Consider the following 13994-nt stretch of genomic DNA (forward strand, 5'->3'; position numbering starts at 1 on the left):
ATCACTACTTTTACATGCGACACATCTTGCGAAAAACGAAAACTGAATTTCGGAAACCGTTTTTCGTTGTTGTGTTTACATGTGAAGGTCTGAAGCGGATTTGCTAGCCCACTTAACTACGGCGTCTGGAAAACAGCAGATGTAATTTATGATTTAGTCAGCACAATCGCTATTTCTCTTCAGTTAGACGAGGTGCAAACAGCTTCAGTCTAATTTTTCTTCTTATCCTTCACTGTACAAAAAGCCACTCCGTCAGTACTAGCTGAAATTTTAAAAACAAAACGAAACATGACAGTCCCAGCACGTTTCAATACCGGTTGCGTTTACATGTAGCGAAAATCGATTGCGGAACTGGAAAACCGGCAACCAGAAGCGTTTTTCCAGAATAGATTTTTAAGTGTTTACTTGACCACCCAGGGAGATCGGCTTACGGAATCCGGTTTTGGGAGCCCCATGTAAACGCGATGAATATCAGCTATCATCGGCTCACGATATCACGTGACATGAGCTATGAGTGGCTTACAAAAGCGCATCGCGAGCTCGATTTCAATGCTTCAGAAACTAACGTTCTATATTTGGTGGTTCGACTATATACTTTTGTAATACGAAAATATGCAGCGTATATGTTGGTGCAAATCAAAGATCCTTCATAAATGCATTTTTTTCTGGGGTTCGTTTCCTAAAGTGGCGGGAGGCTCTACGCCGGTGTACAAAATCTTAACCATTCAAACGATTGATAAGTTTTACGATCCCGAGGGAAAGTATACTGTCGCTTACCAAGTAAAAAACGTATTTTAGCCCGCGGGAAAGTGTATTTTTCAATCTGGAAATCCGGAAAAAAACCGGGGATTTTTTTTCCTTGTCCGCATATACACTCTGAAGATGTAATGGCCATAACAAAACAATACATCTCACATCCAGTGAAAAGCTTTATTCCGTATTTAGAGGCGGCGCTACGAAGTCCGCCATGCTAGGATGTTTACGGAAAATTGTCAGTAAGTTTTCAATTTCATCACGAGCAAATTGGACAACTCGTTCCCTTTCCTTCCTCTTCGTTTTGGAAGTCTCCAGCACGGCAACAGGAGGTATCGCCTTTACAATTTCGTCGCGCACGAACGTCGTGGGAGCGGCAGCAACAGCGGCAGGCAATATAACTTCCTTTTCCACGAACGCAGTCGTACTCTCTTTGCGCTTCTGCCTGTGCTCATCTATCTGGTCTGCCGTAGGTACTAAATCGATAACTTCACCTCGCATAAATGCAGCAGTACTCTCCTGTCGTCTTCGCTCTGCCTCTGCTTCACGGATTTCCCTAATCGCTTCTTCTTCGCGCTCGTGTTCAGATATACGCTCCATAACCGCGTTGAACAGACTCTCCATCGCATCCGTAACCTTCTTCCACGCCGTTCCTTTAATCTTATCTTTGACGGCGTCAAGCAGTCTCTTTCTGTCTATCAAAAAGGCGGAATGTTCTGGAAGAGACTTCAGAGCGAAGGCGACGAACTTCTGAAATTCTTGCAAAATTTCATCCACCTTTTCCTGCCACACTAAGGCCTCAGACCTTCCTTTCATGATCTCCAGCCTCGTCACGGTTATATCCATTTCCTTTTCCTCGATTATCTTTTTGAATTTTGCCACAGTCTCGTCATACCTCTGCCAGATCCTTCGTTTCTCCTCCTGGCAGCTTTTCCTCTCCCTTGCAGTTACGTAACATATGTCAGCCATGTTAGCAGTTTCTAAGTCGTTTCGAAGCTTCTGAAGAGCGTGCATGTGGTGCATATCAATTTCATGGAATAAGTCTAAGGTTGCCTGCCGTATGTACCTGTAAGAACAAATAACAGTATTACGGTCAGACATAATGAAACATACCAGCATTTTGACAAATAGAAAAAAAGAGTTGGTGGGAGAGACGGGGTATAGAGAGAGAGAGAGACTATCAATAGTTTCGGCTCTACTTACCATTCTTGCTGGGCCACAACTTGTACCTGGTATCATTCACAGTACGTAAACTAATGCAAGCATCAGTTTAAACTAATGTACCAATGATTGGTGACAATACGTTACACAAGCCTTGCGGATCCCTTTTTATCAGCGCAAATATCGGGGGGCTAATACTTAGTTAGCTGCAAAAAGCTGTTACTGCACTGTGTACTTTCCACCACACACGAAAAAAAAACACCACCATACGCAGTGAAAAAATCATTTGTATACAGAACTTATAATACTGCAGCACGGACGTCCATTTTCAGCGTATGGAGACTTGTGAACACCTCTTTGTGAAAAACAACCCTAATAGCTAATTAATCAATTTTTCCAGACACAACCTTTCAACAAGATTCCATTACACCATTCGATGTGCCCCAGATGGAAATAAATTTGTGAAATGCATGTTAAAAGGAAAGATTGTACAGTACCACGAGCAAAACAAAATAGAGGCAATATTCGAGGACCAATGTTTTTCCACCAAATCATAACTTGAAATAAATATGTGAACAATATATGTTCAACTTTTTTTACTGACAAAAAGAGTTATGATTACTTGATGCATATTGTAATGCAATAATGTATATTCTAATAGGATAATAATCTTAAAAGTTTTACTTTCTAATCCGTCACATAACTTATAACAGCTATCCAGAGATTATGGGGATCCAGAATGAGTTTATGAATGGTTCACCATACGAGACTACGCAGATAAAATGTGAGAGCCTTCTCTATGGAACAGACTGAAATGCGAATCCATCAACAATCATTCTACTCAAAAAGGAGGCTACCTGACCATAAGGAATGGGATTTGATTAGTTCAACGAATTAAGATTCACATAGATTCCTAATACATAGAAAGGATGAATGGTGCTATATGTTTTAAGAATGTCAAGCAGTTCTGGGAAAGGGGAACGTATGGGGACAGAAATAAACTGAGGTGACGATTAGCTCCGAAACGATTTGTTTTCGGGGCCATGTATACTGAGGTTACAAAAGTCATGGGTTACCGCCTAATATCGTGTCGAACCTCCTTTTGCCCGCCGTAGTTCAGCAACTCGAAGTGGCATGAACTCAAGAAGTCGTTGGAAGTCCCCTGCAGGAATACTGCGCCTTGCTGCCTCTATTGCCGTTCATAATTGCGAAAGTGTTGCCTGTGCAAAATTTTGCGCACGATCTTACCTCTCGTTTATGTCCACAAATATTCGATGGGATCATGTGGGGCGATCTAGGCGGCAAACCATTCGCTCGAGCCATCCAGAATGTTCTTCAAACCAATCACGAACAATTGGGGCCTGGGGACATTGCGCATTCCCATCCATAAAAATTCCATCGTTTTTTGGGAACACTACGTCCACGAATGGCTGCAAATGGTCTCCAAGTAGGCGAACATCCGGAGGAACTAGCCCGTACCATGTAAACACAGCCCACAACATAATGCGGCCACCACTAGTTTGCACAGTACTAGTCGACAACTGGGGTACATCTTTCGTGGCGTATCTGCCACACTCAAACCCTGCCACCAACTCTTACTAACTGAAATCGGGACTCATCTGACCAGGCAATGGTCTTCCAGATTTCTAGCGACCAACCGATATGATCACGAGCCCAGGAGATTCGCTACAGGCGACCTCGCGCTGTTATCAAGCCGGCCGTTGTGGCAGAGCGGTTCTAGGCGCTTCAGTCCGAAACCGCGCTGCTGCTACGGTCGCAGGTTCGAATCCTGCCTCGGGCACCGATGTGTGTGACGTTCTTAGGTTAGTTAGGTTTAAGTAGTTCTAAGTCTAGGGGAGAAGATAAACCAAGATATCTAGGAGATAAACCAAGCATTAAAAGAAGGAGAATTGAATTATGGCAGGATCTTTGCAACAACAATGAGACAGGGCGAAGAACACATGAGCTACTTCCAAAAACACAATAACGTTTAAAACTTACATACATCAAATCAACTAGAAGCTTGCTGCACTTTCTTTCTGGGCATGAACCCAATTCGACATATTTGTGTCGGTTTGGGAAAAGGGCCACACCAGCGTGTGACTGTGGAGCAGTGCAGGGCACCTCAGACCATGTGGTGTACGAGTGTCCCCTCTTCGACGACGTTGCACAACAATTTAGGGAACAACTACCAAACAACGACACGCACCACCTGCTCAGGCAAGAGGACACCTTCAACGTCCTGAATAACCTAGCAGATGCAATCTCAAGCAAAGTCCTCAAAGAGTACCTGAGGAACAATTAATGAAAAAACACCAGACTTAGACTCCGTACACCCTCCCTGTTCCGCCAGGACATGGACTTGGCCAGCCGCCTCACGGCTGGAACCCGCCATGTTTTAGGACTAGGTTGGGGGGAGGCGGGGGAGGGTAGTACATCATCACCGGAATTGACAACGCACCAATCAGGACAGTAGATATAAATTAGTTACAGGTTCAAAACTAGCATAATAATATTAGTACAGAAATCCAGCGACTGAGTCATCGGCCAGCCCAGTGCCAGGGGCACTCCCACTGGGATTAGCTCAGTGGGAAAGGCCAGCAAAATTAGGTTTGTATCTCCTGATACACCTGTGACGCTGCAGGTAGAGTAGTTGTAGTAACTTGTTAATAGTGGAATTAAAGTCTAACAGTAGTAAAAAATTCAATTCAATAATCATGACAACATGCGTAGTAAATAATAGTAGAATAATCCTCATAGTGATGAAGGCAGTATAGTATCAACCTGTAGTGTTAAAAAGTGAAAGCTGCAGATTGTAAATTGTAATTGTTAAAATAGGACCTACTAACGTATTTAGGTACTAGGTTAATTTGTATAATAATAATGATTTGAATAAAGAATTTAAAAAAAAGTCTAGGGGACTGATGACCTCAGATGTTAAGTCCCATAGAGCCATTTGAGCTGTTATCAAATGCGCTCGCGACGGTCATCTGCTGCTACAGACCATTAACGCCAAATTTCACCCACTGTCTTAACGAGTACCTACGTCGTACGTTCCACGTTGATTTCGGCGGTTATTTCACGAAGTGTGCTTCTCTGTTAACACTGACAGCTACACACGCTCGCCGCTCCTCTCGATCGTTAAGTGAAGGCCGTCGGCCACTGCATTGTCCGTGGTGAGAATTAATGTGTGAAGTGTGGTATTGTCGGCAACTCTTCACACTGTGGGCCGCGGAATATTGCATTCCCTAACGATTTCCAAAGTGGAATGTGTCATCCGTCTAGCTCCAACTAGCAATCCGTTTTCATAGTCTGTTAATTCCCGTCATGCGGCAATAATGACGTCGGAAACCTTTCCACATAAATCATCTGAGTACAAATGACAGTTCCGCCAATGCAATGCTCTATTATACCTTGTGTAAGCGATACTACCGCCATCTATATCTCTGCATATTGCTATCCCATGACTTTTGTCACGTTAGCGGATAAGGGAGCCTGACAATGAACTATTCAAGAGGATACCCATAAAATTTCGTAACGACTGAGTGTTTCACATACGATGCATACATTGTGGTTGCCTTTTTTTCGCAGGAACCAATACCCTAAAGCAGGCTCTAATAACCGCATACGTTCCAAGCCATTGGTCGGATACTGCGGCAAATTGCTTATCAGTTTTAGCCGAGAATAAATGAGGCTTATCAGGAGTGGCCTTGGAAAGAAATCCCAGCACTTCAGCATGTTCTCAAATTGACACTTTAAAATGTAGCGTTAGTGCATCGGCTGATCAATTCAAGTACTACTGTTCGATGTCAGTAGTGCAGCGAGCTATTCAAGTCAGCATTTGATCCTGAAGTCTTTTTTGTGATGAAGTACGTCTTCATTTGTCGGGGAAACTGAATTCGTAGAACAATCGACATTAGAATTCTGAAGATCCTCATCGGTTATTCTGCACTGTGTGAAAGTAGGAGTGTCCAACACGAATAACTCGACCAATTTTTTTCCACCAAACTATAACTGGTAATAGATATGTGAACAACATACAGCAATCTTTTTTTCCGACAATTAACAGCTTCATGCAAGGGAATACAACGTCTCGGTGTCTGGATGTTATCTCATGATGCACAACAGGGAAGCCTCTCCAACTTCCAGCATGACTTCAATGAATAGAGAAGATTGCGGTATTTATGTATCTGAACGATTTTTTGGAGCAGTGGCTGTTATCTGCACTCTATCATAGCCTAAACTGAGAGTTGGTTGCAAAGATAGGCCTTTTATTTGAAGCGTAGGGGTAGTGTGTGCCTAAGAGGTTTTCAGACTTCTTCTTCATGTACATAGAGACGGATGTTTCGCCGAGCTGATCCCTAACATGAGCGTTTGGCGTGTATCGGCTGGCGTCCACTTTGCTACGAATGCACACTACTGGCTATTAAAATTGCTACACCCAGAATAAATGCAGATGATAAACGGGTATTCATTGGACAAATATATTGTACTAGAACTGACATGTGATTACATTTTCACGCAACTTGGGTGCATAGATCCTGAGAAATCAATACCCAGAACAACCACCTCTGGCCGTAATAACGGCCTTCATACGCCTGGGCATTGAGTCAAACAGAGCTTGGATGGCGTGTACAGGTACAGCTGCCCATGCAGCTTCAACACGATACCACAGTTAATCAAGAGTAATGACTGGCGTACTGTGACGAGTCAGTTGCTCGGCCACCATTGACCTGTCGTTTTCAATTGGTGAGATATCTGGAGAATGTGCTGGCCACGGGAGCAGTCGAACATTTTCTGTATCCAGAAAGGCCCGTACAGAACCTGCAACATGCGGTCGTCCATTATGCTGCTGAAATGTGGGGTTTCACAGGGATCGAATGAAGGGTAGAGCCACGGGTCATAACATATCTGAAACGTAACGTCCACTGTTCAAAGTGCCGTCAATGCGAACAAGAGGTGACCGAGACGTGTAACCAATGGCACCCCACACGATCACGCCGGATGATACGCCAGTATGGCGATAACGAATACACGCTTCCAATGTGCGTTCACCGCGATGTCGCCAAACACGGATGCGTCCATTATGATGCTCTAAACAGAACCTGTATTCATCCGAAAAATTGTCGTTTTGCCATTCGTGCACTCAGGTTCGTCGTTTAGTACATCATCGCAGACGCTCTTGTCTGTGGTGCAGCGTCAAGGGTAACCGCAGCCATGGTCTCCGAGCTGATAGTCCATGCTGCTGCAAAACGTCGTCGAACTGTTCGTGCAGATGGTTGTTGTCTCCAAACGTCCCCATCTGTTGACTCAGGGATCGAGACGTGGCTGCTCGATCCGTTACAGCCATGCGGATAAGATGCCTGTCATCTGGACTACTACTGATACGAGGCCGTTGGGATCCAGCACGGCGTTCCGTATTACCCTCCTGAACCCACTGAGTCCATATTCTGCTGACAGTCATGGATCTCGGCCAACACGAGCAGCAATGTCGCGATGCGATAAACTGCAATCGCGATAGGCTACAATCCGACCTTTATCAAAGTCGAACGTGATGGTACGTATTTCTCCTCCTTACACGAGGCATCACAACAACGTTTCATCAGGGAACGTCGGTCAACTGCTGTTTGTGTACAAGAAATCGGTTGGAAACATTCCTCATGTCAGCACGTTGTAGGTGTCGCCACAGGCGCCAACCTTGTGTGAATGCTCTGAAAAGCTAATCATTTGCATATCACAGCATCGTCTTCCTGGCGACTAAATTTCGCGTCTGTAGGACGTCATCTTCGTGGTGTAGCAATTTTAATGGCCAGCAGTGTATTTAATTTTGTGTTGATTGCAGCTTGCTCAGATATGTGCTCGACGCTATAGATCATACCTCTGGTCCTCACAGAATCGTCGGCAAGTGATGATGGATGGGATCGCTGTCTTAAGAATAAATTTACGGATACCAGTCAATGAATAATTGCTCCTGTTTTGACTAGACCAGAGGTGGGAGTCTTCCTAGACGTCGGTCAGGAGGCCTGAAGATGGCGTAATGTAGTGCTGAAACTGGTTGCTCAAATAAAATACAACTGGAAATTTAGACGGCTGGAGGTGTTTTAATTCGACATTTTACAGTGAACACCCGAGGTCCCGCAACTATCCGTATAAAGATGGACTTACAGAGAGGAGACCTGTGGGTTTGGTGGATGGGGCTGTCCTCTGGACGGAAGCCAAACAAAGCAAGGTTACACACCATCGATCTGTCTATGACAGTGCTACGAGTGTTTTGATGACGGGATGATTCACAAATCCGACATGCTGTTCTGTGAGTTCACTTAACCAGATAAATGAAGCCATGCTTCATCTGGATCATACTCTCTATCATTCACAGACTGCAACAGGCACTTGCATCCTTTCAGGTTATTAGTTCCACATTTATTGTCGGCTATTACAGAGTCTTACGTTTAACTCCCGTGGCATTAGACTTTCTGCGAACTAAGGTGTTGCAGGAAAAGAACTGGCAAGTCGATTTTGAAAACTAATTCTAAATTTGATTTTAGTTTAAATTAACTGGGATGTAAGCCGGAAAATACAACTTTAAACAATCATGCAGAGTAGCCCCACATACCAACAGTTCGTCATTAATTATTATGTAGTCTGTACACAGAAGGTATCAGATTTTGTACTGGAATGACTAATTACAGTTCGTAGAGCAGTTAATTTTTCTTCTTTCTTTCGCAGGAGGAGCCTTCGCTCATTTTAATACAAAACTGATTAGTTGTTGAGCACTCTAGTTGCAATCTATTTAAACCCGCAATTTGCTATTAAATGGACCAATGTGGTTCTTATCAATTACTTAAGTTTCTTAAGCATTCCTCTATCTCATGTCATCCACCACAGCCCTGGTGCTATTGACAAAATCTGCCTAGAGAGCCTTTGTAGACAGAGTGGACGATTTTCCAACTGTCGCCATGGGCAGTGGTGTGCCAAACTTAAGAGTGAAAGTATCTTTCACGTGCCTGATTGAACTTGGAGAACGTACACAGATAGACGTGTTACAGTACAATGCTGAAGGAAATTGAAAAAAATACACAATGAGACGAACAAAGACAATAACTGAACAGTCACCGCAACTGGACCATCAAAACTATCATGTTCGACAGTGCTGGGCGTATACTGATACGGTGAGATGTGGGAACGCGTAATTGACCCTGGAACATTGTCGAACATTACCGTTCTGGTGTTCAAAGTGATATGGTGTGGAGAGGCATATTGTTGGAGTGGCATACTGACCTCCAAATCTTTGAACACGGTACGCTCACCTCTCAATGCTGTTATGGTACTGTATCCCTCGTCATGTGGGTCTGTTCAGAGCACTTCGTTCTTATGGATGACAATGCGCGAGCGCATCGAACTGCGTAGGTGGCGACGCTCTTGGTACGAGAGGATATTCGGGGAATGGACTGTCCTGCCCGTTCCTCGACCTAAATCCGATCGACCACGTTTGAGATGCATTTGGGAGAAGTACTGCAGCACGTCCACGTGCACCAACGACAATAAAACAGTTTCCAGCAGCGCTGGTAGGGGAATGGAATGCCCCACCACAATAAGACATTACCAGCCTTGTGGCCAGCAATGCAGAACGACGTAGAACATACAGTACCGGCCGTAATGATCACAAAACCTATTAAGAATCATATTCTGCCTTTTGTAATGTCCAGGGGATGTGCCTTCAGTGTAATTACTACCTCCGAATTAAAATGTTATTTCTGTTCGTCTCATTATGTATTTCGGTCAGTTACTTTCTGTGCTATACTGTAGCAGTTCCCTCTATGTATGATCCCAGTTTCATCTGTGTTATTTGTCAGTGACATATGAGTAAAGTTACTTTCATCTTTACGTTTTGCACATAAGTTTATTTAAGAGACTGAGTGCAATACTTAATTGCTGTGTACGCCTTTAGATACGGTACGCAGGCGAACTCATAAATGCACCACACACCAGGCAGTCTCCAGCATGGCGCCACATGGCGTCAGTCATCACACAGGCTATTGACAAAATCTGCCTAGAGAGCCTTTGTAGACAGAGTAGTAAGAGTGATTTCAGGTGTGCCGCAGGGGAGTGTCGTAGGACCGTTGGTATTCACAATATACATAAATGACCTTGTGAATAACATCGGAAGTTCACTGAGGCTTTTTGTGGATGATACTGTGGTATATCGAGAGATTGTAACAGTGGAAAATTGTACTGAAATGCAGGAGGATCTGCAGCGAATTGACGTATGGTGCAGGGAATGGCAATTGAATCTCAATGTAGACAAGTGTAATGTGCTGCGAATACACAGAAAGAAAGATCCCTTATCATTTAGCTACAATATAGCGGATCAGCAACTGGAAGCAGTTGATTCCATGAATTATCTGGGAGTACGCAGAAGGAGTGATTTCAAGTGGAATGATCATATGGGGTTGATCGTCGGTGGGGCGGATGCCAGACTGAGATTCATTGGAGGAATCCTAAGGAAATGCAATCCGAAAACGCTTGTTCGCCCACTGCTTGGGTACTGCCCAGAGGTGTGGGATCCGTGCCGGGCAGGGTTGATAGAGGAGATAGAGAAGATCCAAGGGAAAGCTGCGCGCTTCGTTACAGGATCATTTGGTAATCGCGGAGGCGGTACGGTGATGATAGATAAACTCCAGTGGAAAACTCTGCAGAAGAGACGCTCGGTAGCTCGGTGCGGGCTTTTGTTGAAGTTTCGAGAACATACCTTCACCAAGGAGTCAAGCAGTATATTGCCCCCTCCCGCGTGTATCTCGCGAGGAGACCATGATGATGGGGTCGGAGAGATTGGAGCCCACACAGGGGCATGCCTACAGTCCTTTTTTCCACGAACAATACAAGACTGTAATCAAAGGAAGAACCGATAGATGTACTCAATGTACCCTCCGCCACACACCTTCAGGTGGCTTGCGGAGTATGGATGTAGATGTAGATGTAGGTGGCACCCATATCAGGAACCTTATTATGCTTATAAATAGTCCCATCCACCCGCCTACCGTTATATTCGAAGCCATTGTAGGCGCTTCCTTCATAAGTCAAATACCCTGAAGCGCCAAAGAAATTGGTATAGGCATGCGTATTCAAATACAGAGATATGTAAACAGGCAGAATGCGGCGCTGAGGTCGGCAACGCCTATAAAGACAACACTTTCGGGGGCAGTTGCTAGATCGGTTACTGCTGCTACATGGCTGGCTAGCAATATTTAAGTGAGTTAAGAACGTGGAGTTATAGTCGGAGCACGAGCGATGGGTCACAGCAACTCCGAGGTAGCGATGAAGTGGAGGATTTTCCCATACGACCATTTCATGAGTGTACCGTGAACGTCAGGAACCCGGCAGAACATCAAATCTCGCTGCGGCTAGAAAAGGATCCTGCAAGAACGGGACCAACGACGACTGAAGAGAATCGTTCAGCGTGACAGAAGTGCAACCCTTCCGCAAATTGCTGCAGATTTCAGTACTGGACCATCAATAACTGTCAGCGTGCGAACCATTCAACGAAACACCATCGATATGGGCTTTCGGAGCCGAAGGCCCACTCGTGTACCCTTGATGACTGCACGACAAAAAGCTTTACGTCTCGCCTAGGCCCGTCAGCACCGACACTGGACTGTTGATGGCTGGAAATATGTTGCCCGGTAGGACGAGACTCGTTTCAAATTGTATCGAGCAGACGGACATGTATGGGTATGAAGACAACCTCATGAATCCATGGATCCTGCATGTCAGTAGGGGACTGTTCAAGCTGATGGAGGCTCGGTAATGTTCTGAGGCGTGTACAGTTGGAGAGATATGGAACTCCTGATGTGTCTAGATACGTTCTCTCACAGGTGACACGAACGTAAGTATCCTATCTGATCACCTGCATCCATTCATGTCCATTCTGCATTTCGACGGACTTGGGCAATTGCAGGAGGACAATGCGACACCCCACAAGTCCAGACTTGCTACAGAGTGGCTCTTCTAGTTTAAACATTTACACTACCAAACTCCCCAGACATGAATATTATTGAGCATAACTGGCATGCCTTGCAGCGTGCTGAGCAGAAGAGATTCCACCCCCTCGTTCTCTCAAGGATTTATGGACAGCCCTGCAGGGTTCATGGTGTCATTTCCCTCCAGCACTACTTCAGGCATTAGTTGAGTTCATGCCACGTCGCGTTGCAGCCCTTCTGTGTGCTCGCGGGGGCCCTCACGATATTAGGCAGGTGTACGAGTTTATTTAGCTCTCGATCGCAGGTAAACATTCTTACACTGAACCAGATTTTTGCGGCCGTGCCCTTCCACTTAGCAATTGCAGTCTCATCTCCAGTTGTCGCAGTCTCATTTATCAACAAGTATCATCATATTGAATAAAATAATTTTGGCTACTGGGCCGCGCCATTGCAAACTACTAAAACAGCTGAACTGCCGGCTTGCTGCGATCCTCTTCAGGGCGGTTCACTGCTGTTTACTGGCGAATGTATTTCTTCGTATACTGTTATTATAGGTTATCAAATGATTACCGATGTCACATATCTGAGATATCACTGGACAATCTTGCTGTTGCCGCAATCACTACCAAGTGTCGCAGTCTACACCTACTGACAACCTTAACTTAGATAATGTCACCGACAGCAGTCCAGACTGAACACTTGGTAGATTAGTTAGTCAGCGTTCAGTGAGTTAGGTTATACTAGTGTTCAGAACTTTTGCTCCAGGGTCTCACCCTCTCGTCAAACTATAGCTAAGTATTTATGGTGTATAGAGGGTGTTTCCGTAACAGCGTGGAAAAACTGAAAAGAACATAGAGCAAGCTCCACTGAACAATTTAAGGTAGGGAACCTAGAGTCGGAGAAGCCAGATTAAGGAGATATCAGGAAGAAAATCACACCACTGTGTAATTTTTTATTTACATTAGTTACAGTTAATTACAAATATCATCAGTTTCACAATGAACGTACCATCTGTACTGTACGTTACAAAATGTGCTGAAACTACAAGCATGACATCGGCGAACAAGATTCTGACTCACAGTGATAACTTAAATTCTCTAAAAGCAAAGTAATTACAAATTCATTATTCTGTTTTTGCATCTCTAAATCAGTAGAAAAACAACAACCACCGCACATAAGATCTTTGTGTCGTTTTTTTTGCTTGCAGACATACAATCTCGCGACCTTGACAAATTTAAAACATTCTTTAAACTTAACTATTCTTTCGAAACTGACCATGAGTGAGAAATGTGGGAGCTGTTATAGGGTAGTGAGTAGAGAGATTTGTTGCCAATCTTGTAGGATATATTTTCACTGGGGGGATGCAGTGGGGAGAATGTTGGGAGAACAGAAGAGGCTCTCTCCTGGAACTGCAGAGTATGCAGTAGGAACATTTTGATTGGGGAGCAGGAAAGGAAAATCTGTGCCCTTCAGGCACAGTTGGAGGAAGCAAGGAAGGAACTGATAAGGATCAAGGGAAATAGGGGGGAGGAGGGTGGTTGGGAACTGGCAGCTGGTAGGAGGATAGGAAGAAAGAGAACGCCATCTGATAGTTTTATCATCAACACCAAAAACAGGTATCTGCCACTGCCAGAGTTAAGTGGAGAAGAGCCTCAGGTAGAACGAGGAGCAGGAAATGTGCAGCACACTTCAGCCGAGGCCAAGAAGCCTAGGAATGTACAAAGTGTTAGGAAGAAGAAAGTGCTGCTGCTAGGTAGTAGCCATGGGCGAGGTGTAGGCCCTCAGTTACAGGAAAGTTTAGGGGCAGCGTACCAGGCCACCAGTATCTTCAAACCAAATGCAGGGCTAAGTCATGTGATAGAGGACCTAGGGTCTTTATGTAAGGATTTTACAAAAGAGGACCATGTAGTGATAGTGGGTGGGGCGGGAAACAGTTTGGACAGGGATGGGGCATATGAAATAGGTGGTGACCTGGACAAGATAGCTTCCCTGACTCATGGCACCAATGTACACTTTGTTGAGCTGTTCCGGCGTCATGATCAGCCACGCCTTGATGGAGCTGTGAGGCGAATCAATGTGGGGCTGGGGATGGCTCTGAGGACG

General features: G+C 44.7%; 1 protein-coding gene across 1 annotated transcript in view; it reads right to left on the minus strand.

Annotated features, from left to right (window-relative positions):
* Positions 1 to 792: 792 nt before the first annotated feature.
* LOC126354293 (uncharacterized) overlaps positions 793 to 13994 on the minus strand; it is an 82203-nt gene continuing 69001 nt past the window's right edge. The window contains exon 5 of the mRNA XM_050003840.1: positions 793 to 1819. Coding sequence (XP_049859797.1) covers positions 931 to 1819 — 889 coding nt within the window. The 3' untranslated portion in view covers positions 793 to 930. The remainder of the gene's footprint in view (positions 1820 to 13994) is intronic.

Source organism: Schistocerca gregaria, chromosome 3 (assembly GCF_023897955.1).
Source record: "Schistocerca gregaria isolate iqSchGreg1 chromosome 3, iqSchGreg1.2, whole genome shotgun sequence".
NCBI lineage: Eukaryota > Metazoa > Arthropoda > Insecta > Orthoptera > Acrididae > Schistocerca > Schistocerca gregaria.